Consider the following 24,717-nt stretch of genomic DNA (forward strand, 5'->3'; position numbering starts at 1 on the left):
ATATGTATTAAATTATTCCCCAGAGTAAGAGTTATACTCTTCATTTCATAGCTTTCCTCTTGGTTGCACTGCTTCCAGCCCCAGGTTGAGATTTGGAGGGCTGGTCTTTATGTTAGATCTTTTATCCAATCATATTCAGCCATCATGTGTTGCCAGGGGTCTAAAATCTGCTCTCAGGCCTTCAGAATCAACAGTGCGGGCGCTTGTAGCTTAAAGTGAATGGAAATTAAAATTGTGTGTCAACCAATCAGCTTTAGAGTTGGCTATTGTACGCCTGCTGGCTGGCTCCAGTGTTACACAGGAGCCAGCTAGCAGGCCTAGGGCGTCCACGTCTTTTGATTGGATTACCAATATTGAGAGGCAGGTCCTATGGGCAGGTCTATGCAGATCTAGGAAACTCTACTAAGCTGTTTTTTGAACCCACAATGGCGGAAGGAGGAGAAGATATCGATTTCGTCGAGGATATAATTATAACGCCATTCTCAAGACGAACTTTTCAAGAAAAGTTAGACGTTGTAAGGAGAGGTCGCCCGACGCCGACGCTACAAAGCCTGTCACAGGCGGGAAAAGGGTTCGTTCGCCACTTTCAAAGTTTCAACTACGAGCGCTGTCAATGGCTCAAAGGCTCCGAGAAGCACTGCAAACTGTACTGCTGGGAATGCCTATTACTTGCAAGTGATCGATTTGGTGTTTGGAGCCACACTGGCTTTGCAAACTTGAGTTGTCTGTTAAACACTGTTTACCCAAAAATTTCAATTTGTCAATTTCAAGGTGACGCAACGCCTGGTTATACTGCGTTTCTGTCTAAATGTATAGTGTCTAGAGCCATGGCATAATTGATGATAATAAGAGGTGGATTAATTCGGGTGGGACTGTGTAGTACCTCACTGAAGGCCTAGGCCCCAGGCCCACGGCACGCCACTGTTAAAATGGTATACCTGTCTCATAGAATAATGCCTTAACGTTCAATGATGAATTCATCTCTATTTTCGGAGTGAAAAATACGTAATGCCTAGGTCATTTACCATGCCACCATTCATCTATGGAAGTTTGTCTTGGGTAGCTAAGCCTTATTTTTTTTAATCAGTTACAATGCATTAGGACAGAGCGCTTTGACAGAGACGTCTGTTAATTCCGAAAATGATGTCGGTAGACACAGCTCGACAATTGCGTGAAAAGACTCATTAGTTGAATGTGATTACGTCTTTTCTTTTCTAGGATATCTTCGTATTAGTTGTTTCCCTGTAGTGCCTACTGAGTCGAGCGAAGGATTTGTCGAACATGGTTGTAGGTTTCAAGTTCAAACTCTAATTCATTTAGAATCCACGTGTCAAACAATCGTCCTCATTTGATTTGAGGCTCAGGGATGTGGGATGAAATTAATTGTCAAACATTATCATCCAAAATCCCCCTGTAGCAAGAGGATATTGGTATCTTCTGTACTTGACACATTTACAGTCAAAGCCACGAGAGACCCTCTTAATCAGAGACAAGCCACTGGGCGTTACTCTATCAAAAGCAGACACTGGGTTTCCGAGGTACGACAAAAACACAACTCTTCTCCTAGTTGCGAGAATGCATGTTTTGGACTTATGCAATCAACAATCATAGCATTTGTCAGAGATCCTAATAAACAATAACAATAAACAGTTGGACAAGAAAAAACCTATCAATCGAGATTCGCTTTCTGGCACTGTAGCAAGATTTCTTTACAGCACAAGATTTAGATTTGAATTGAATGGGACGTGGAAAAGTATACTCTCTTCAGAGTGTTTTCTTTATAGGTTGCAGGTACATTTCTTAGTACGGAAGAATTGTCCTCACACACCAACGTGACTTGTACACACATGACTTGTACACACACCCACACACACCCTCCGAGCAGTGGAATAATACCTCCACACAAATACACAGATCCACACACCCTGACATGCCACCATTTGAACCCCAGGACCTACCTGTGGGGAGAGGCCGTTGCTGACGGGGTTCATGTGGTTACTGGGTGCCGAGGGGCTCATGAAGGAGTCGGAGTAGCTGGAGAAGCCATGACGGTTGGACGACAGGCCATAGGCCGAGCCGCCGTCCCCGCCCGACAGCCCTCCCTGGTGCATGGTGGACGGTGGTAATGGCTGAGGGCGGTGAACCGTGCCACTAACGTCTGGGGTTTATAAAGAAGGAGGACCAGGGAGAAATCACATTTAAGGTCATAGGTGATGATCACATACACAGCACCATAGGAATGCAATATCATCTTAGCGCTACTGGGTGTTTTGTAACAGGTCGAATCAAGTACGTGACTCAGATGTCATCTATGCGCCACGAGTCCGTGTTAGCCCACTGACCTAAATCCTAGGCATTAGCTCAAGGAGCTACAGTAACATTCGCCTTCAGGTCTCAGACAAGGTTAAAATACATTAGCATTAGATCACACTAGCACTACGTGGCTAACCAACTTTGATAATGGTACCTCAACACTACATGTTAGGACCATGTGTTCGCAGGTGGTGGTAGAGATGTCTATACCTTGTGATAGTGTGGTTGTGGGGTAGCCGGAATCTTGGAGCTGGTAGGTGGGTAGCGTGGGCATGCCGCTGCCTGGGAATCCGCCCGGCAACAGGTGATTGAACGCCGCCAGCTGATTGGCTCCCGCTTGCTTACGCCACCTGGCCCGTCGGTTGCTGAACCACACCTAGAGAGAAAGAGGATTTTCATGAATGAATGAGAGACTGCACGGCAGGAAGGAGGAAAAGAAAAAGAAAAAAATTGAAAACAAAGACTTGAAAGGGAGGGAGGCAGACCAAGGCAAAGAACCTGCAATTAACTGTTTAACTGTTCATTCAAACTGGTTGACCCAGTGTTATTTTGGGGGTGATAATCGCTATCGCGTCAATCAAACACATTTAAATCTTAATTAACACCATCAGTGTGAGGGCCCCACACACCATGGGCAAAATTACTGCAAAAAAAAACTCCTTCACTAGTTTCACATGTGCTGGTGTTGGAATACATCAAATAAAAAAATAATGGAACGGCTGGGTTGAAAGGCTGATTCACACCGTGTGCGTCCCAAATTAAATCAATTTTCCCTATAGGGCACTACCTTTGAACAGAAATCTATGGGCCCTGGTCAAAGTAGTGCACTACCTTTAAACAGAGATCTATGGGCTCTGGTCAAAGTAGTGCACTACTTTCTGCACTACTTTTTACACAGAGATCTGTGGACACTAAAGGGAAAAAGGTGCCATTTGGGACAAAATTAGATGAATTTGATGTGAAAATAGGAAATAGGTTTGGGCTTAAGGTTTTGCCGGCATTATACACTGAGTGTACAAAACATTAAGAACTCTCTTTCCATGACATAGACTGACCAGGTAAATCCAGGTGAAATCTATGATCCCTTATTGATGTAACTTGTTAAATCCACTTCAATCAGTGTAGATGAAGGGGAGGAGACAGGTTAAAGAAGGATTTTTAAGCCTTGAGACAATTAAGACATGGATTGTGTATGTGTGCCATTCAGAGGGTGTATGGGCAAGACAAAAGATTTAAGTGCCTTTGAATGGGGTATGGTAGTAGGTGCCAGGTGCACCGGTTTGTGTCAAGAACTGCAACGCTGCTGGGTTTTTCACCCTGCACAGTTTCCCGTGTGTATCAAGAATGATCCACCACCCAAAGGACATCCAATCAACTTGACGCAACTGTGGGAAACATTGGAGTCAGCATTGAAGTCAATATGGGCTAGCATCCCTGTGGAACGCTTTCGAGTCCATGCCTGGCGAATTGAGGCTGTTCTGAGGGTAAAAGGGGGAGGTGCAACTCAGTATTAGGAAGGTGTTCCTGTCTTTGAGCACCTAGTCAACGCTGTCTCAAACTGCAGCCATCAAGACAAACACAGGTCAGACACTCAAGGCGAACATGAATCTTGTAATGCATCTAGACTCATCAAGACTAGTCATTCAACTGAGACTGCTCTTCTCTGTGTCACGGAGGCGCTCCGCACTGCTAAAGCTAACTCTCTCTCCTCTGCTCTCATCCTTCTAGACCTATCGGCTGCCTTTGATACTGTGAACCATCAGATCCTCCTCTCCACCCTCTCCGAGCTGGGCATCTCCGGCGCGGCCCACGCTTGGATTGCGTCCTACCTGACAGGTCGCTCCTACCAGGTGGCGTGGCGAGAATCTGTCTCCGCACCACGTGCTCTCACCACTGGTGTCCCCCAGGGCTCTGTTCTAGGCCCTCTCCTATTCTCGCTATACACCAAGTCACTTGGCTCTGTCATATCCTCACATGGTCTCTCCTATCATTGCTATGCAGACGACACACAATTAATCTTCTCCTTTCCCCCCTCTGATAACCAGGTGGTGAATCGCATCTCTGCATGTCTGGCAGACATATCAGTGTGGATGACGGATCACCACCTCAAGCTGAACCTCGGCAAGACGGAGCTGCTCTTCCTCCCGGGGAAGGACTGCTCGTTCCATGATCTCGCCATCACGGTTGACAACTCCATTGTGTCCTCCTCCCAGAGTGCTAAGAACCTTGGCGTGATCCTGGACAACACCCTGTCGTTCTCAACTAACATCAAGGCGGTGACCCGTTCCTGTAGGTTCATGCTCTACAACATTCGCAGAGTACGACCCTGCCTCACGCAGGAAGCGGCGCAGGTCCTAATCCAGGCACTTGTCATCTCCCGTCTGGATTACTGCAACTCGCTGTTGGCTGGGCTCCCTGCCTGTGCCATTAAACCCCTACAACTCATCCAGAACGCCGCAGCCCGTCTGGTGTTCAACTTTCCCAAGTTCTCTCACGTCACCCCGCTCCTCCGCTCTCTCCACTGGCTTCCAGTTGAAGCTCGCATCCGCTACAAAACCATGGTGCTTGCCTACGGAGCTGTGAGGGGAACGGCACCTCCGTACCTTCAGGCTCTGATCAGGCCCTACACCCAAACAAGGGCACTGCGTTCATCCACCTCTGGCCTGCTCGCCTCCCTACCTCTGAGGAAGTACAGTTCCCGCTCAGCCCAGTCAAAACTGTTCGCTGCTCTGGCACCCCAATGGTGGAACAAACTCCCTCACGACGCCAGGTCAGCGGAGTCAATCACCACCTTCCGGAGACACCTGAAACCTCACCTCTTTAAGGAATACCTAGGATAGGATAAAGTAATCCTTCTAACCCCCCCCCCCTTAAAAGAGTTAGATGCACTATTGTAAAGTGGTTGTTCCACTGGATATCATAAGGTGAATGCACCAATTTGTAAGTCGCTCTGGATAAGAGCGTCTGCTAAATGACTTAAATGTAAAATGTAAATGTAAATCTAAAATGGGCAGTAAGGGATCTTTCCCCTCCCTAACCCACCTATGTGTGTTTAAATAACCAGTTAAAGGCTCCAGTTTGCTACAGGAGGAAAATAATCCTGCACCAACAGGAAATGTGAATTATTATGTGGATTATAATTCATTGACATTTTTATAGGGCTTGATCCATTTTTTGTAAGTGGAAATTAGAAACTTCAGGAGCCTTTTTAAACCTCAAATACACTACAAGTTTTAAATGTCGTGCATTGCGGGAAAGTTATCCTGCAACAGGGTGATCAACTTAAGATCCTAAATCTGTATGTATGTTTCTACATATGCAGTAAGAGACTGTAGGCCTGCGTCATTGATCTATGGCTCTTGGGGCCGATTCATCAGCACTTAATACACTGTCTGTGCAGTTAATCTCCTGTTGTCTCCCAAATGGGCCCGGCCCATTGAGAGGGCCGCTGAAAGAAGGATACAATAGAGGCTTGGCTTGAATGGGCCACAAAGAGGCCTTTTTAAACAGGCTCTCTCTCAGCCCCAGCAACGCTACCTTTCAGCTGGCTCGCATGGATCAACGGATGGATGGCCTAGGACAGGGATGCACATTTGTGCTCCACTGCTCACACACACACACACGCGTCCATATGGCTTGGCCAGATCAGGTACGAAACACAGATGCTTCTCTTGCGTGATTGCTGAATAACATTAATGTGAGAGAATCTTAACTTCAGAGAAGTGTGTCAAACTCTACATTTACACACCATTCTCCCATAGACATCAATGAATGACTTATTCTCGACAAAAAGTTTCATCTTAATTTCACCCTACAGTACATGCAAAAGTGATAGGCCCAAACTGATATTCCAGGTGCTAGCCCCCCCCCCCCCCCCCCCCTCGGCCTCACCCACTCCCCGAGCTATAGCTCCCTCAGCCCCCAGCCCTCCTGTACCTCTTGTATTGTCAGCCTCCCTCTCCACTCCCATAGGCCCAGATTAAGCAGATTGGTAAATGAAAGAGCAGTGCGTGGCTATAGGCACAAATTACCCATCTTTCAACTCCACAGGACACTAATTGCCGGGTCTTAATTAAACGTGGCAAATAAAAGAGAGAAACCTTGTACAAGTACGGGCCTACACGCAGATGGATAGCCTACACACCACACCCGAACACGCACGATTAGGCACAGACACACACACACACACGTGCTCACACTTATGCGCACACACACACACAATATGAGAATAAAAGTGAGTGAAAGTACACACACACACCACCTATACTTTGCCCCGGGCTACCCACTTTCTTCCTCTCCTCATCGACTACATTTGCAGTTTTACATTTGTGCAAATGAAAAACATGCCTTTCAAGTGTAGAATATAATTTGGAGTTCTATTTTCGAAAGGGTAGACTCTAATAATTACACGAGGCAGTGTTTGCCCTAGGTGCTAAGAGTGAGAGGAGTGGGCTAAGACACTTTCAATTCACAAACTTAGCAGCCTTTTCTCTGCTTCACTTCAGAATCATCACCAATGGTGTACAAACGATGTACAAAAGATTCATGACAACTGAATCTCATACATACAACTGCGTAAGATATTCATGACAGGTTTAACGTCCACTCCTTATGAATAAAATCATTACTGAAAGCCCATTGCATTTAACATACCAGTCACATTGTAGGTTTTATTTTTATTTTTCACTGTGTGTGTTTACAGTAAGTCTGCTCTGTGTGAGTGCGGCTGCAGGGCTCAGTGGATTTCCTAAGAGGCTTGCTCTGAGCACCACCAAGGACTTGATACTCTGCTCTGGAATCTGACTGCAATGTCACCTTGGAAGGATTCTCTCTCTCTCTCTCTCTCTCTCTCTCGCTCTCTCTCTCTCTCTCTCTCTCTCTCTCTCTCTCTCTCTCTCTCTCTCTCTGTCATACTCCCCAGCTCCTCCCCTAAATAAAGACTGTAGTAAATTACCTAGCTTAGCTCACAACAGAGCTAAAAACCATTCTGTTCTATTTTTGTGTGTGTGTGTGTATGTATACCTGCCTGTGTGAGTGCGTGCCTGTGCGTGTGTGCTTTGTGTGCGTGTGTGCGTGCGTATCTTCTCCAGTTGGGGAGATATCGTCTGGGATTACTGTTGGGCTGGCTGGCGGGGGGAATGACTTGGAGACGGGCACGATGACGAGTAAAACCTGGATAACGTGATTGAATTTCACAGCCAAAAAGTCCAACATAACAGCGACTAAGAGGCATGAAAAAGCCCAACATCAATCTTTTCTCTCTCTTTTGCAGTAGCCTCTTCTCTATCTCAGTCTTTCTGTCGCTCTCTCTCTTTAGCTCTAGGTGGCAGGGTGAGGGCGAGAGAGCGGAGGGGTTTTGGAGAGTAAAGGGCTGAGGTTACATGACATAGGCATCCAGAGGTCAAGCCCTGATAGAGGGCCGCGGGGCCTCTCTCTCTCTCTTTCCACTGGAGATGGAAAGACAGAGATATGCTGTTTTACTGCCCACAGATGGTCCACATGAACCAGGGCACACACATATATCCTCACACACACATGCAGACACACACATGAACACACACACACATGCAGACGTACACACACATACACAAACTCATACACGCGCACACACACACACACACACACACTCAGATACACATGTAGACACACACAAACACACACATGCAAACATACACCACACACACACACACACACACACACACGGTCACGAAGATGCTCATGTTCTTCCTATTCATGGAACTCGTCCCATTTTTGTAGGGTATTCCCATTCTATATGTCTTGTTAGAAAAGTATTGGCCTCGATTGTGTCCAGAGTTCGAAGGATTCCATAGGGTTTAATGAGACACCACTCTACAACAGAAGGAGTGACACCAGTAACCTGGCAACGATGGTCACAGATCAGAACAAAAGACCAAGAGAGAGGATTCTCCCAGTTAGCCCCAGACTGATCATAGTCAGTCTCTCTCTCTCTCTCTCTCTCCTCTCTCTCTCTCTCTCTCTCCCTGTATCTCTCTCCCCCCTTGTTCGATCTCTCCGTCTGCTAGCCGGGTTGGCGCTATGCTAATTAAAGTAGCTGGGAGTGTGAATCGGGGAGTGGAGGGGCGGATTAGGCCGATAAGTATCAGGAGTAAAGAGAGACTGAAAGAAATTCATTTCAACTCTAATAATAAACCCCTCTGTTTGAACACCAGCGCGGGTACACTGCCACTGCTTCCAACTCCACCGTCGACACAAATCCCATTTGTTCTTTTGTGGCGCACAAAACAAATGACTTGGAGGAGCAGCTTTGACTCTGAATGGTAGCAGCAGGGCAAGTTGCACTACAAGGCTACAAGGCTTCAGGCCTAGAGCTCCGTTTTCAGCCAGCTCCACTGCCGAGGTGATCTAAGCGAGTCAAGGTATCGTGGTATCAAGGTATTATGATATACTTTGACACTGTGTATTGTTGATTTTATGTATTTATGTATGGAATTAATAAGTAATGGAGTGAAGTATGAGTTAGGCTAACACATATTACATGGAGGTGTAACGTGGAAGGATATGACAATTGTAATCATTGATATACATTCTCAATTTCCATGTCGCCTGTTAACAGCCACCACTCCATTCTCACAAACCTGTCACTCCCATTGACACTCCCATTGACAGAAAACATACATTTTCTGTGTGACTGGGAATCATGTTCTTTATCACTGTCTGTGGGTTGGAGAGTGTGGTTATGTTGTCAGCAGTGGAACATGTTTCAAGTAAGACAGGTAGCCATGGCTCGGTCCTAAAGATCTGGTAGTTCTCATCCCTGTCGTTGGGCTAGATGCATATCAGTGTCGTTCCAGAACGCCGCAGCCCGTCTGGTGTTCAACTTTCCCAAGTTCTCTCACGTCACCCCGCTCCTCCGCTCTCTCCACTGGCTTCCAGTTGAAGCTCGCATCCGCTACAAGACCATGGTGCTTGCCTACGGAGCTGTGAGGGGAACGGCACCTCCGTACCTTCAGGCTCTGATCAGGCCCTACACCCAAACAAGGGCACTGCGTTCATCCACCTCTGGCCTGCTCGCCTCCCTACCTCTGAGGAAGTACAGTTCCCGCTCAGCCCAGTCAAAACTGTTCGCTGCTCTGGCACCCCAATGGTGGAACAAACTCCCTCACGACGCCAGGTCAGCGGAGTCAATCACCACCTTCCGGAGACACCTGAAACCCCACCTCTTTAAGGAATACCTAGGATAGGATAAAGTAATCCTTCTAGCCCCCCCCCCCCCTTAAAAGAGTTAGATGCACTATTGTAAAGTGGTTGTTCCACTGGATATCATAAGGTGAATGCACCAATTTGTAAGTCGCTCTGGATAAGAGCGTCTGCTAAATGACTTAAATGTAAAAATGTAAATGTAAAATGTTCATTTGTCAAACAGAGGCTGTATTTGTGTGTGTGTGTGTGTGTGTGTGTGTGTGTGTGTGTGTGTGTGTGTGTGTGTGTGTGTGTGTGTGTGTGTGTGTGTGTGTGTGTGTGTGTGTGTGTGTGTGTGTGTGTGTGTGTGTGTGCACGTGCGTGTGCGTGCGTGTGCGTGCGTGCGTGCGTGTGTGTTGTGTGTGTGTGTGTGTGTGTGGAGAGGGATAAGCTATGGTGAGTTGGTTTGATGTAATTATGGAGTGGTGGTGACTTATGAAGACAGATGGGCTGTTTCTCTCTCTCTCTCTCTCTCTCTCTCTCTCTCTCTCTCTCTCTCTCTCTCTCTCTCTCTCTCTCTCTCTCTCTCTCTCTCTCTCTCTCTCTCTCTCTCTCTCTCTCTCTCTCTCTCTCTCTCTCTCTCTCTCTCTGTGTATGTCTCTCTCTATGAGAACCACATGAAATGAGAAATCTGTTGATGCTGAAGACTCCTCCCCTCTCATAGAAGCCCCCCCCCCCCTCCCCATGACACACACACACCACAGCAGCCCTGTTTCTCACCCTCTCCCAGACATCTGGATACCATGTCAGGCAGGCAGGCAGGCAACAGCTGCACCAGCCAGGTCAACAACCAGGCCATGGTGTGCTGCACAAGCTAAGAGGCTCAGGCCACCTTTGTCTACCCTCTCCTTTGGCTCCCCGGGTACCTGACTCTAGACCCCTAGGCCCCTGTCTGCCCTGTCTCTGGCACTGTCGAGGGCTAGCGTAAAAACAGTTACCCCAGAAGCACCAGGTGTCTGATTCCTTCATAACAGCCCCTCTCAGTGGTGCCCTGAAAGGAGCCATTTTTAACACGCACCGAGTCATGACTGGGTGTCAATGGAGCTCAGCTTCTGGTCCCGTTAATCGTCTCCCATGAACCGCTTTACTTTGAATGAGCACTAATTCTAATTGGCACATTTGGTGTCAGAAGTGGGATCCCAATTTGTACATCCAATTAGTTTCTAAGACATACAGTAAAGTACTAACTCAGGTGGGACCTTCTTCTTCAGTCTGTTGTGGATGGAGGACTGAAAGCCCTTTGTTACCGTAGAGAACCCACCCTGGAAGGGGAGTATGCTGTTATATTTGGCAGAGATGTGTTTTAACTTGGGGTCCAGTCAGTAGTTGACTGATGCCTCTTGCATGGTCAGTTGTATATTCAAGGGTGATGGAAAAGAGTACAGAAACGTGGAAGACTTTGTCCTGGGTATACCAATAATTGATTTTAGGTCAATGTGGACATGACTTAGAAATATGACATTTGTGTCTCACCCTCATCCATCCATCCATCCACCCAGCCTCCCATCCATCCATTAACCCACCCATCTATCCATCCCTCCATCCATCCTCGCAATAAGACATCTGACAAAGGAACAATTTGCCAATCTTTGGAATTACTTTGTCCATTGGCCAAACTGTAAACTACATTTGTCCACAATAACTGGTGTGAGCATTACACAAGCACACCATCTTTTTTATGTTATTTTCATGTCCTGGACATTTTTTTCAGTGACCTTTTCAAAAATGTAATTTGGAATGACCTTTTCGAGCTTTTTTCAAAGCCTCCCAGAATTAGATTATAAGGAAAGTCGCCTAACGAAATTACTGCCACAATTCAAATACCTCAGGCTTTCACATGACATAATTTAGCCGCATTATTGACAAAAAAAAGAAAAATGTCCCTTTTAGTCATGTTTTACTTGAATCAGTCAGTGAGCTATAAATATGTATAATGGCCTAATTCCCCCGTGGGGGTTGTGCTAAGAGAATGGGACATTGAGCTGACCTACTAACATGGCTGAAAGCTAAACAGAGCCTCTGATATGGACTGCCAACAACAACCACATCACATGATCCGTGGCTGACCAATCCCACTGTCCCAATGATGTTTGCTTTTGAGACAGGAAAAATATGGACACCAAATGCTGTTCAGTATGGAAGTCCAGAGAGGATCACGTCATAATCAAAGTTGTTTTGTCGGGATCACAAGATAAACTCTATAAATAAGAGTGGATGCATTGATGATGATAGACCAGAGACGACAGATCAGCGCATCCTTTTGAATTTTGATCAGTGATTAACCCAGGCCGAAACTGCATTCTGTCTGTCAGTTATAGATGGCTTCCAGTTTGGTCTCCAACACAATTTTAAAGACATGTAAAAGTGTGGTTGCACTACTATTTTAAATGGATTGAATGTGGTAATGTTCAGTGCAAGAAGAGTTACAAGATCTCTTGTTGCAGACTACCAACAAAGGTTTACCCAAGTTCACCAGACTATCACCAGACTATTGTGTTTTAATCTCTTGAATAGTTTTAACAGGGAGGTGTGTCAATAGCAGCTCAAACACAGCTCAAACAGAGTCACAAACAACAATTAACAAGTAGTGCAGAAAAATAAAACGAGTAAAACAGCTGAAGTGGATCACATGTTGAGGTAGCTAAATACTCCAACATTTCATATAGGCTACAGTCTATTTGTCATTTCAGCCACAAATGGTGGGAAAAATCTTGTGGTGCTTATTGGTTTATTCGGATCGCCATTAGCTTTTGTCGAAGCAGCACGACAAGTAACAAAACACTAATCAGTGGTGTAAAGTACTTAAGTAAAAATAATTTAAAGTACTACTTAAGTAGTTTTTTGGGAGTTCTGTACTTTACTTTACTATTTATATTTTTGACAACTTTTACTTTTACTTCACTACATTCCTAATGAAAATGATGTACTTTTTACTCCATTTTCCCTGACACCCAAATGTACTTGTTACATTTTGAATGCTTAGAAGGACATGAAAATGGTCAAACTCATGCAATTATCAAGAGAACATACCTGGTCATCCCTACTGCCCCTGATCTGGCAGACTCACTAAACACACGTTTCGTTTGTAAATGATGTCTGAGTGTTGGAGTGTGCCCCTGGCTACCCGTAAATAAAATAAAATAATTAAAATGGTGTCGTCTGGTTTGCTTAATATAAGGAATTTGAAATAATTATACGTTTACTTTTACTTTTGATACAGTGGGGCAAAAAAGTATTTAGTCAGCCACCAATTGTGCAAGTTCTCCCACTTAAAAAGATGAGAGAGGCCTGTAATTTTCATCATAGGTACACGTCAACTATGACAGACAAAATGAGGAAAAAAAATCCAGAAAATCACATTGTATGATTTTTAATGAATTTATTTGCAAATTATGGTGGAAAATAAGTATTTGGTCAATAACAAAAGTTTATCTCAATACTTTGTTATATACCCTTTGTTGGCAATGACAGAGGTCAAACGTTTTCTGTAAGTCTTCACAAGGTTTTCACACACTGTTGCTGGTATTTTGGCCCATTCCTCCATGCAGATCTCCTCTAGAGCAGTGATGTTTTGGGGCTGTTGCTGGGCAACACGGACTTTCAACTCCCTCCAAAGATTTTCTATGGGGTTGAGATCTGGCTAGGCCACTCCAGGACCTTGAAATGCTTCTCACTCCTTCGTTGCCCGGGCGGTGTGTTTGGGATCATTGTCATGCTGAAAGACCCAGCCACGTTTCATCTTCAATGCCCTTGCTGATGGAAGGAGGTTTTCACTCAAAATCTCACGATACATGGCCCCATTCATTCTTTCCTTTACACGGATCAGTCGTCCTGGTCCCTTTGCAGAAAAACAGCCCCAAAGCATGATGTTTCCACCCCCATGCTTCACAGTAGGTATGGTGTTCTTTGGATGCAACTCAGCATTCTTTGTCCTCCAAACACGACGAGTTGAGTTTTTACCAAAAAGTTATATTTTGGTTTCATCTGACCATATGACATTCTCCCAATCTTCTTCTGGATCATCCAAATCCTCTCTAGCAAACTTCAGACGGGCCTGGACATGTACTGGCTTAAGCATGGGGACACGTCTGGCACTGCAGGATTTGAGTCCCTGGCGGCGTAGTGTGTTACTGATGGTAGGCTTTGTTACTTTGGTCCCAGCTCTCTGCAGGTCATTCACTAGGTCCCCCCGTGTGGTTCTGGGATTTTTGCTCACCCCGTGTGATCATTTTGACCCCACGGGGTGAGATCTTGCGTGGAGCCCCAGATCGAGGGAGATTATCAGTGGTCTTGTATTTCTTCCATTTCCTAATAATTGCTCCCACAGTTGATTTCTTCAAACCAAGCTGCTTACCTATTGCAGATTCAGTCTTCCCAGCCTGGTGCAGGTCTACAATTTTGTTTCTGGTGTCCTTTGACAGCTCTTTGGTCTTGGCCATAGTGGAGTTTGGAGTGTGACTGTTTGAGGTTGTGGACAGGTGTCTTTTATACTGATAACAAGTTCAAAAAGGTGCCATTAATACAGGTAACGAGTGGAGGACAGAGGAGCCTCTTAAAGAAGAAGTTACAGGTCTGTGAGAGCCAGAAATCTTGCTTGTTTGTAGGTGACCAAATACTTATTTTCCACCATAATTTGCAAATAAATTCATAAAAAATCCTACAATGTGATTTTCTGGATTTTTTTTCTTCTCATTTTGTCTGTCATAGTTGAAGTGTACCTATGATGAAAATTACAGGCCTCTCTCATATTTTTAAGTGGGAGAACTTGCACAATTGGTGGCTGACTAAATACTTTTTTGCCCCACTGTATATAAGTATATTTTAGCAATTACATTTACTTTTGCTAATAAAGTAAATTTAAAACAAAATACTTTTAGACTTTTACTCAAGTAGTATTTTCCTGGGTGACAGTCATTTTCTATTAAGGTATCTTTGCTTTTACTCCAAGTAGGACAATTGGGTACTTTTTCCTACCACTGACACTGATACTGATAGACAAGGACAGTCACACTAATTTTAAATACAACGATATACAAACAATATAACTAATTTAACTAATAATGTATGTGTAGATTGTGTGCGTTAGAGTGTGATATAGTTTGTATGTGTGTGCGTGGGTTTGTGTGTGTCATTTCAGTCCCCATTGTGCCATGAGATGTTGTTTTATCCATTTTTTAAATGTCATTTTTCATTCTGCTTGAGTAATTGGAGATGTGAGTTCCATGCAATCATAGCTCTGTATAATACTGTGCGTTGCCGTGAATTCGTTTTGGACTTGGGGACTGTGAAGAGACCTCTTGTGGCATGTCTTGTGGGGTATGCATGGGATGTTTTCTCAATGACATTCAATTTAGCATCGAAAAAAGGTGCAAGTTTAAGTATGTTCCACCTGAGCGAGTCTGACCACAAGTCAGAAACCACTATGATGACACACCAAATGCATTTGATGGATCCATTTTGTTTTCTTCTAATTAAGGGGAAAGGGGAAAGTAATCCATAAGTAAGTGAAAGTAATCAGAATAGTTACTGAGTTTGGGTAATCCAGAAGTTACATTACTAATAAACATTTTGGACAGGTACCTAGTAACTGTAACATATTACATTTAGAAAGTAAACTGCAGCACAGAGGTGTGCTACCATGTCCAATGGGAATGAGGTGTCTAAAAACATGCGTTGTTTACGATTGTTCGCATTGGATGGTCAGAGACAAAGACTATCTTGTCGTGTCGCAGTAGACTGGAGGTCCTGAAGTGAAACACTGGCTGCAGGGAGGGGTGAGAAGAGAGTGAGGACAGGACTGACGGCTAAAGGAAAGACACTCCTGGTCCATTCTTTTTCCTCTTCTTCTTCTTCTTTTTTTTCTTAAAACAAGCCCTTGATTGATTCATGTTTCTGGTGGTGGACTAGGGGCTCCCGAGAGAGGGTGAGAGATCCTCTCTAATATGCAGTGAATTTTACAAGGAGCGGTGGGCTTGAAAGTGGTGGGAAGAAACGATCCCAGCCAAGAGTATAAGGAGTGAGAAATCCATCAGGAATGCAACCCCAACTTGTCTTCCCCAAGCCCCCTCCTCACTCGGATCCAACAGCTGTTGCTATAACTCCACTGTCTTTTCCCTTCAGTGTTACTTAGAGAAGGAAAAAGGAACTTACAGAGAACAGAGGAGGTGTCAAAACTTGACTTAAGTGCGAAGAAAGAACTGCTCTCTGGCCGGCTTGGAACAGCTGAAGTCTTACGAGACCCTTTACGTATGTCGGAATAAAAAAATTGGACGCATTTGATAAATACGAAATGGTGTGCGAAAACAATAGGCTTGAAAATATGTGGACGTGCGAGAAGAACGAGAATGGTGCCAGAAAATGCCAAAAGCGGTGGCAATCCTGGCTGAGAATCCCCCCTCTACTGAGAAGGGCATAGCTGCCGTTGTGGATATCCACGGGAAGCAGCCCCCCCCCCAAAAAAAAACTACAAAAAAATTGTCTGTGCCAAACAAATCCAGCAATAACACTCATCAACAACAACTGGGTGCCAAAGAAAGCCAACAAACACTATAAAAACACCATTGACTACTAAAAACCTTAAACCCTCCATAAACATTCAGCATTTAGCATGGTGCATAGGCCCACTCCACAGGCTAGTCATACAGTAATATCAAATTAGCTACATTGTGAGTGTAAGTTCCAAGACATATGAAAAGGAAACTGTTTCCCAAATTGAAATTGAATAAATGTTCTATTAATGTTAGACCCCCCCCCCCCCCCCCAACCCAATTAAAGAATTTGGAAGGAAGGCCACAATGATGAAACATTCCCCCCCAAAATTGGCACAAGCACAGCTATTTTGCATTCCATACCCCTGCATTACAGTAGATCTGATGACATTGTGTTGTGCTCTCAGACATCTCCCATTATGGCTGACTCTCACACTGAAAACCATACTCACTCCCTACAGAGAGGACTAATCCTATAGGGTATCGTCATCCCCGCTGTGCTCTCTCTTTCTCAAGTGTTGAGGAGTAGGTGCTGGCTCTGACACGCTCTTCTGTTCTTCTTGACCCATAGAATCTCAGACAAGAAAGTACCACATGTGGGACTTCTGAGCTTGTGATTAGTACTAGTATAGAGGTGTGTTGAATGTGTGTGTGTGTTTGTGTGTGTGTGTGTGTGTGTGTGTGTGTGTGTGTGTGTGTGTGTGTGTGTGTGTGTGTGTGTGTGTGTGTGTGTGTGTGTGTGTGTGTGTGTGTGTGTGTGTGTGTGTGTGTGTGTGTGTGTGTGTGTGTGTGTGTGTGTGTTTGCGTGTGTTTGCGTGTGTTTGCGTGTGTTTGCGTGTGTGGACGTGGATGTTTAACTATTCTTGTGAATAGTACAAGAATAGTAAACAAACAAAGATTTTACCAACTGGGGACATTTTGTTAGTCCCCGCAAGTTCAAATGCTATTTTTAGGGGTTTTAGGATTAAGGTTAGAATGAGTGTTAGAAATAGGTTTAGGGTTATGAGCTAGGGTTAGGGTTAAGGTTAGGTTTTTGGGTTAAGGTTAGGGTTAGAGTTAAGGTTATTGTAAGAGTACGGCTTAGGGTTAGGTTTAGGGTTAGGAGTAGGGAAAATAGGATTTTGAATGGGACTGAATTGTGTGTCCCCACAAGGTTAGCTGTACAAGACTGTGTGTGTGTGTGTGTGTGTGTGTGTGTGTGTGTGTGTGTGTGTGTGTGTGTGTGTGTGTGTGTGTGTGTGTGTGTGTGTGTGTGTGTGTGTGTGTGTGTGTGCGTGCGTGCGTGCGTGCGTGCGTGCGTGCGTGCGTGCGTGCGTGCGTGCGTGCGTGTGTGCGTGCGTGCGCATGTGTGCTTCGTGAGCAACTGGAGGAGCTGGAGAAGGCTTTTGAGAGGACACACTACCCGGACGTGTTGGTGTGCGTGCATGCATCTACAGCATGTCCTACCTGTACACGGGCCTCTGTGAGCTTGGTCCTCTGGGCCAGCTCTTCTCTGGTGTAGATGTCGGGATAGTGTGTCCTCTCAAAGGCCTTCTCCAGCTCCTCCAGCTGTTCGGCCGTGAAAGTGGTGCGACTGCGCCTCTGTTTCCTCTTCAGGGGAAGGTCCGGCTCCGACTCCACATCTGAGCCTTCGTCCATACGGCTACCTGCATCGGGGACAGAGACAGACAGTTGGTCTTCTTTTGTAATTCAGTCGACTGATGGACACCGTACCATACTGTTGAAGCAGTCGATATTATTTTTACTTTGCTTATAACACATTTATGGCAGTACCACTCCATTGAAAATGCATTTGACTGTGTGATTTCTTTATTCGGCTGTATATTCTTGGTTCTTGACTATGATGATGCAGATTGTTGACATGCATGACTGGTCATAGCAATCAAATGTCCAAATTACCTTTGTCGTGTCATAGTATACAATGCCCTGTTTACATCATTGCACATCCCATGTAATACAACGAAGCAAACCTCCAATTAACCATTATAGCAGGTGGCATATCAAGGTTGTGAAAGCATTACGACAACTTACGATGGCGAAAATGTATTCAAATGTACATAGTTTGAGAATCACCATATATGAATTTCAAGTACTATATATATATATATATGTCTACCGAAATATTACATTCAAATTGACATTTAGGTCATTTAGGAGACAGGCTTATCCAGACTGACTTGCAATCAGTGCGTTCAGGTATGTAAAACAACCACCTATCACAAAACCTTCAAAAGACCTATCGTAAAACCTATCGTAAAACCTTCAAAAGACAATTAAAACATTCCTTAAAATAGCAGTTTCCTACAGTTTCAAGTTGACATTTCAGTCATTTAGCCGACTCTCTTATCCAGAGCAATGTCGATGCATTCAACTTAAGTGGGTAAAACAACCACATATCACAGTCCTTCCAAGTAAAACCTTCTTTAAACCAGCCGCTATCTGCAAAACCAGGGCTAGCAGTTAAAAAGACAAGCGTGGGTTTGAGTGCAAGAAAGACGTGTTAGTAACAACCATGGAGAGATGTTGTTCACCGAGGGAGGCAGTGGTTGATACACGGGGAGGGTGGCTGTGTCCTCCAGTGACATGGCTCCTCTAAAGGGAATACGACTGTATTTTCTTCACTGTGTGGTTATTTATATGAGAGCCTTTTCTGTCAACACAATCCGGCATCAGTACACAGAATGCCCTGGGGCGGGTAGCTCAGATTGGAGGGGGGCGCTAATCTCTCCAGACCACCTTGGCGATCCGTGTAGCACTATTCTTCCACCATGGCCTGGGGCGCAACGTGACAACAAACTGGCAGTGTGTAAATATTGCCAATATATTATTGTGTGGTGGGGATTGAATGAAATCAGTGCCACACAATATGCAATATACCCATGCTGGTGTTTTAAAATAACCACAGTGACAGACTATCGGGTAAGTACAGCCATCGGTTTTAATTACGGTTCGTGGTCGGCGTTGTGCTGGGGTAGAGCATGCAAAGGATAAACTGCGAAGATGCGACGCCATTGTTTCTAATGAAATGTGTAAATCGGGGTGCAAATAGAGCAAGTGGCTACTGGTAATGTGATGCCGTATGCATAGAATTACGTACATCATTTAATAGGATCTCTGTGACCGTATGTATGTACACCAGGGACAACATGTGACTTCACAGTGGTGAGGTTCCATACAGTCCCTTGTTTGTGACATATTTGTTACGAACAGGCTGTTTGAAATGAAATGTAGGCTATTTCACCAAACACATTCATTCAGGTTGGCCAGTTGGACATTGAATGTCGACACACTACTCAACACACTGTGCTACTATCAAACCATAATAATAATAATGCATTTTTTTAACTGTATCAAAAACACTCATGTTCGAAGTGGACACAGTGTACACTTGAGTACACATTGACAGTCAGGTCTGTCCGTCGCCCAGCCATTGCGGACAGCAGAGAGGGTCGACGAGGGTCCCTCTTTCTCATTTCCCTGGGTGTTTAAGGCTATATATATTTATTGACAGTGTTTGGGGGCAGTGAGTGTGCATGGGAGCTGATCCTTCTCCAAATGGCCCTCCACACCCCCGGCCGCCTGAAGAGGCTCAGCTCTCCAGACACAGGGCCCTAATCCTCCCCATTGCTTCTCCCTGCATTTAAGCCATTCCACATTAGGGATGGCTGCACAGCCGCCTCTCGCTGCTCTCATAGATATGCATGGAGCTAGGGATGGAGGAAGGAGAGGGGGGAAAGAGGAGGATAGGATAGGAGAGGGGAGATGAGAAGCAGAGCCTGCCCGGGGAGGAGGGGAGATAGAGGAGGAGGGGTAGAGGGGAGGGGGAAGAGAGGGGTGCAGGTCCCAGGCTGCCGCATCAGTGGCCAGGCGATTATGGGGGGAGTTGACTGGTGGCAATGCTGGCTCTGCAGTGGTGGGGAGAGGGGATGGAGAGAACGAGAGAGAGGAGTGAGGGAGGGAGGGGAGAGTGGGATAGATGAGGGAGGTCAGTGTCCCTGCTTCCTCCTTGCGTCCCTCTCAGCGCCGATACGCTTTAGTACCGTGCCTCTGACCCTGTTTGCCTCCACAGCCTTCCAGCCTACCAGGACTGGGTCTTGGTCTGGGTCTGGGCGGGGTCTGGTTCGGGTCCGGGTCTGACAGACATGTCTTCTCCCTTATGACAGACTCCTTTCTCTTTTCTCTGCTCTTTCATGGCCTCAGCAACGCAGGGCGGTGGCTGCCCAGAATAATGTTTTAACATTTGATTTATTTACCAATTTAAAAAACAGAACTCAACCACACATGTGGATACATTGCATTTCAAATCATCAAGTGTAACACAATTCCTGTGCTACAAGAAAGGATGGTTATGGAGGAACTGTGACTGGCGCTCAAATCAGACCTCTCTGATAGCAGGAAGTGACAACAGTCAAATGTGGACTCCAACTGGCAGGGTGATTCTGGGTGATATTTCCATTCGGATCTCGGAATGACAGCTGTGATTCTACATTTGAGTCACTGTCACTGATTCTAAACTCATTCAGAATCCTCAGATGATGAATGTGTGTGTCTGTGCGTGCATGTGGGTGGGTGGGTGGGTGGTTGGGCATACGGGTGGGTGAGTATACATGTATTTGTTTGTGCGTGTGTATTTCTGTGTATGTATTTGTGTGTGTGTGTGTGTGTGTGTGTGTGTGTGTGTGTGTGTGTGTGTGTGTGTGTGTGTGTGTGTGTGTGTGTGTGTGTGTGTGTGTGTGTGTGTGTGTGTGTGTCTGTGTGTGTGTCTGTGTGTCTGTGTGTCTGTGTGTACGCGTGCACGTGCGTGTGTGTGTACCATGTGAAACCTGGGAGGTTTTCGAGCGGCAGATATGATGAGAAGCGTTGAGGTACTTGAGGGTTAGCAGGGCTGTATAGTAATAATGTGTCAGCCTGTGCCTCCTGTCTGCTCCTTTCTAGTGTTCTGATGAAAGCCCTGGGGGGACAATTGAGTGCAGAACCTGGGTGTGGCATGCAACTCCTACAGCTCTAACGCCAACAGCACTAATAAACTTCAACACTGCGAGAGAAACAACGCTGGTATGCATTTAAAGGCTTCAAAATACATCGGTAATGACACTTGACACTTGTAAATATAGTAGTCTTACTCTGAATACAACTGTCATCAAGACACATAGGACAGGAGTGATGCAAGCAACTCTGGGGATTAGTCATAGGAGTCTGTGGGTGGATGCACATTCATTCTATGCATTTGTTTGTTCATGTGACTGTATTCCTATGAAGTGAAGTGAAGTGAAGCGCCACAAGAAAAATAACCAAACACACAAAAAATAAAGGGCTCATCAACCTGGTTTGGACTCTGGGCAGGCTCGGTGGTTTAATTAAACAAGGAATTATGGGATTAGATGGAGACTCTCATTACAGGCCACTGGAGGAGTCTCACGGTGGATGTCTTTTTGTGTCTCCCCCATCCTCACACCCCCTACACAGCCCCCAAAGCTCACGCTTGACAATTCTCAACAGATTACATGTGGCCGCAGGACATGAGGCCGCATTAATTAAATAAATTCCTAGTGCCAATTTCTCTTCACATAAAGATTTTTTTTTTTAAGTGGCCCATAGATTTTCAAGTAAAGATCTATACATACATCGTATATCCCTTTGTTGTTGTTTTGGGGGAGGTTTTGGGGGTGTTGGTGCAAAGCGATTTGCCGTTAACTCGCCATGACAACATTTTAGGCTGGTGCAGTGGGCCAGCAGATCACTTTCCAGAGGCACCTTGGAGTGCTCGGGTGGCTGGTGGCCGCAGCCTTTCGTTCCACAGATGGCATGGAATTTATTTGTTCTCTTCTGCATGATTTAGGGAGGGTGGGGGAGGGGCGGAATAGCACAGTATCCATCCTCTCTTTGCATCACTTTGTTTACTCTCTCGCTCTCCCTCTATGTCGCTCTCTCACCTTCTCTATTTACCTCCCTGTCTCTCTCCTTTTCTCACTCTCTCTCTCTTCCCCCCCTCTCTCTGTGTCCCTCTCTCTCTGTGTCCCCCTCTGCCCCTCTCCCTCTCTCTCTCTCTCTCTCTCTCTCTCTCTCTGTCATCCCACATGGTTATCTGTGAGAGGATTTGGCCCGATGTCAGAGACCGATCTTCTTCATGTTTGGAATCACCTTAAAACCACGTAAGACCCCCACTTCTCTCTCTCTGTCTCTCAAATGTATTTTTCTATGTTATTGTGTGTTTGACTAAACAGAAGCTGAGGCAACGAATCTAAACATGCAACGAAGTGGCTGGTAAGGAGTTCCACCACCACATCTCCACGCTGTGTTCTGATCTGACGGTAACAACCTTAACGCCGCTGTACGCCCAGTGTCACATGACCGTGGTGAACAACGACCGCCGAATGAAACTAAATAAAGTTTGACAGCAGCCCACTGGAACTGGAAGGTCAGCGCCTCTCTGCCGATAATGGAAAGGGAGATTATGGTAATGAAGCAGACGCTGCTGGCCGATAGAGAGGCTCAACCTGGACCTCATCTTTGTCTCCGCCAGATCCCATGATTGGCATGCTAGGTTCTTATCACGCAAATAGGACCATGGCGAGGCAGACGAGCAGATCCCCCCACCCCCAATACAGGGGGACAACGGGCGAATGTGCCACGGCATAAATAAAAGACATGCTGCCTGCCCCAGTGTTTTGGTTTCACTGCGAAGAGCCAGTCGATTACAGAAAGTGCTAGGGCTGATTATAATGGTGACAATTTTGCCTTTTGAATGGGATACATACGATGCCTTCAGAAAGTATTCATACCCATTGACTTATTCCACATTTTGTTGTGTTACAGCCTGAATTCAAAATGTATTAATTTGATTTTTTCCTCACCCATCTATACACAATACCCCATAATGAGAACGTGAAAACATGTTTTTAGAAATGTTAGCAAATTTATGGAAAATTAAATACAGAAATAACTAATTTACATAAGTATTCACACCCCTGAGTCAATACATGTTAGAATCACCTTTGGCAGCGATTACAGCTGTGACTCTTTCTGGGTAAGTCTAAGAGCATTGCACACCTGGATTATACAATATTTGCACATTATTCTTTATCAAATTCTTCAAGCTCTGTCAACTTGGTTGCTGATCATTGCTAGACAGCCATTTTCAAGTCTTGTAATAGATGTTAATGCCGATTTAAGTGAAAACTGTAACTAGGCCACTCAGGAATATTCAATGTCGTCTTGGTAAGCAACTCCAGTGTATATTTGGGCTTGTGTCCTGCTGAAAGATCGGCTATGAAAAGCCAACTGAGATTTATTCCTGATTATTATTTGACCATGCTTGTCATTTATGAACATTTTGAAAATCTTGGCTCTCTCTAATTTTCTCCTTCTCTCTTTCTTTCTCTCGGAGGACCTGGGCCCTAGGACCATGCGTCGGGACTGCCGCCCGTGGTGACTCCTTGCTGTCCCCAGTCCGCCTGGCCTTGCTGCTATTCCAGTTTCAGCTGTTCTGCCTGCGGTTATGGAACCGCCACCTGTCCCAGACCTGTTGTTTTTCAACTCTTGATGATCGGCTATGAAAAGCCAACTGAAAATTATTCATGATTATTATTTGACCATGCTTGTCACTTATGAACATTTTTGAACATCTTGGCATAGTTCTGTTATAATCTCCACCCGGCACAGCCAGAAGAGGACTGGCCACCCCTCATAGCCTGGTTCCTCTCTAGGTTTCTTCCTAGGTTTTGGCCTTTCTAGGGAGTTTTTCCTAGCCACCGTGCTTCTACACCTGCATTACTAGCTGTTTGGGGTTTTAGGCTGGGTGTCTGTACAGCACTTCGAGATATTAGCTGATGTACGAAGGGCTATATAAAATAAAATTGAATTGAAATTGAAAGGTGAATTTGTCCCCCAGTGTCTGTTGGAAAGCAGACTGAACCAGATTTCCCGCTAGGATTTTGCCTGTGTTTAGCTTTATTCTGTTTCTTTTTATCCAAACAAACTCCCTACACTTAGAAAAGATTCCAAATTGTTTCTTTTTTTGGTTCCAGGTAGAACCCTTTTTAGTTCCAGGTAGAATTATTTTGGGTTCCGTGTAGAACCCTCTGGGAAAGGATTCTACATAAAACCCAATAGGGTTTTACCTGGAACCAAAAAAGGGTTCTTCAAAGGGTTATCCTTTGGGAACCCTTTTAGGTTCTAGATAACACCTTTTTTCTAGGAGTGTAGTCCTTGCCAATGACAAGCATACCCATAACATGATGCAGCCACCGCCATGCTTGAAAATATTTTTTGCAGTTTTTAGTGCCTTATTGCAAACAGGATGCATGTTTTGGAATATTTGTATTCGTTACAGGCTTCCTTCTTTTCACTCTGTCATTTAGGTTAGTATTGTAGAGTAACTACAATGTTGTTGATCCATTCTCAGTTTTCTCCTATCACAGCCATTAAAATATGTTACTGTTTTAGAGTCACCATTGGCCTCATGGTGAAATCGCAAACTGATCTCATAGTTTCACTTCGGGATTTGACATAATTGGATGAACGTCGATTTTTTTGACAATTAATTCCGCGTGGTTACAGGGTTCATTCTGCGTGATTACAGGGTTAAAACAGAAACAACTCAAAGGGTTAAGTTTAGGTATTAATTTCAAGTGGTTAAGGTTTGGGCTGTGGTTTGGGGAAAGCATAATTTGCTTTTAAATTAAAAGAAAAAGAA

The 24,717-nt window shown here is 45.0% G+C and overlaps 1 protein-coding gene across 3 annotated transcripts in view; it reads right to left on the minus strand.

Moving 5' to 3' along the window:
• Nucleotides 1–24,717, minus strand: part of LOC139557132 (paired box protein Pax-7-like) — a 70,846-nt gene that overhangs the window by 23,961 nt on the left and 22,168 nt on the right. For all 3 annotated transcript variants that reach the window (XM_071371532.1, XM_071371531.1, XM_071371533.1), the window contains exons 6-8: nucleotides 17,469–17,668; nucleotides 2,524–2,689; nucleotides 1,959–2,158 (exon numbers count right to left, since the gene is read on the minus strand). In XM_071371532.1, coding sequence (XP_071227633.1) covers nucleotides 1,959–2,158; nucleotides 2,524–2,689; nucleotides 17,469–17,668 — 566 coding nt within the window. The remainder of the gene's footprint in view (nucleotides 1–1,958; nucleotides 2,159–2,523; nucleotides 2,690–17,468; nucleotides 17,669–24,717) is intronic.

This window comes from Salvelinus alpinus, chromosome 28, assembly GCF_045679555.1.
Source record: "Salvelinus alpinus chromosome 28, SLU_Salpinus.1, whole genome shotgun sequence".
Lineage (NCBI taxonomy): Eukaryota > Metazoa > Chordata > Actinopteri > Salmoniformes > Salmonidae > Salvelinus > Salvelinus alpinus.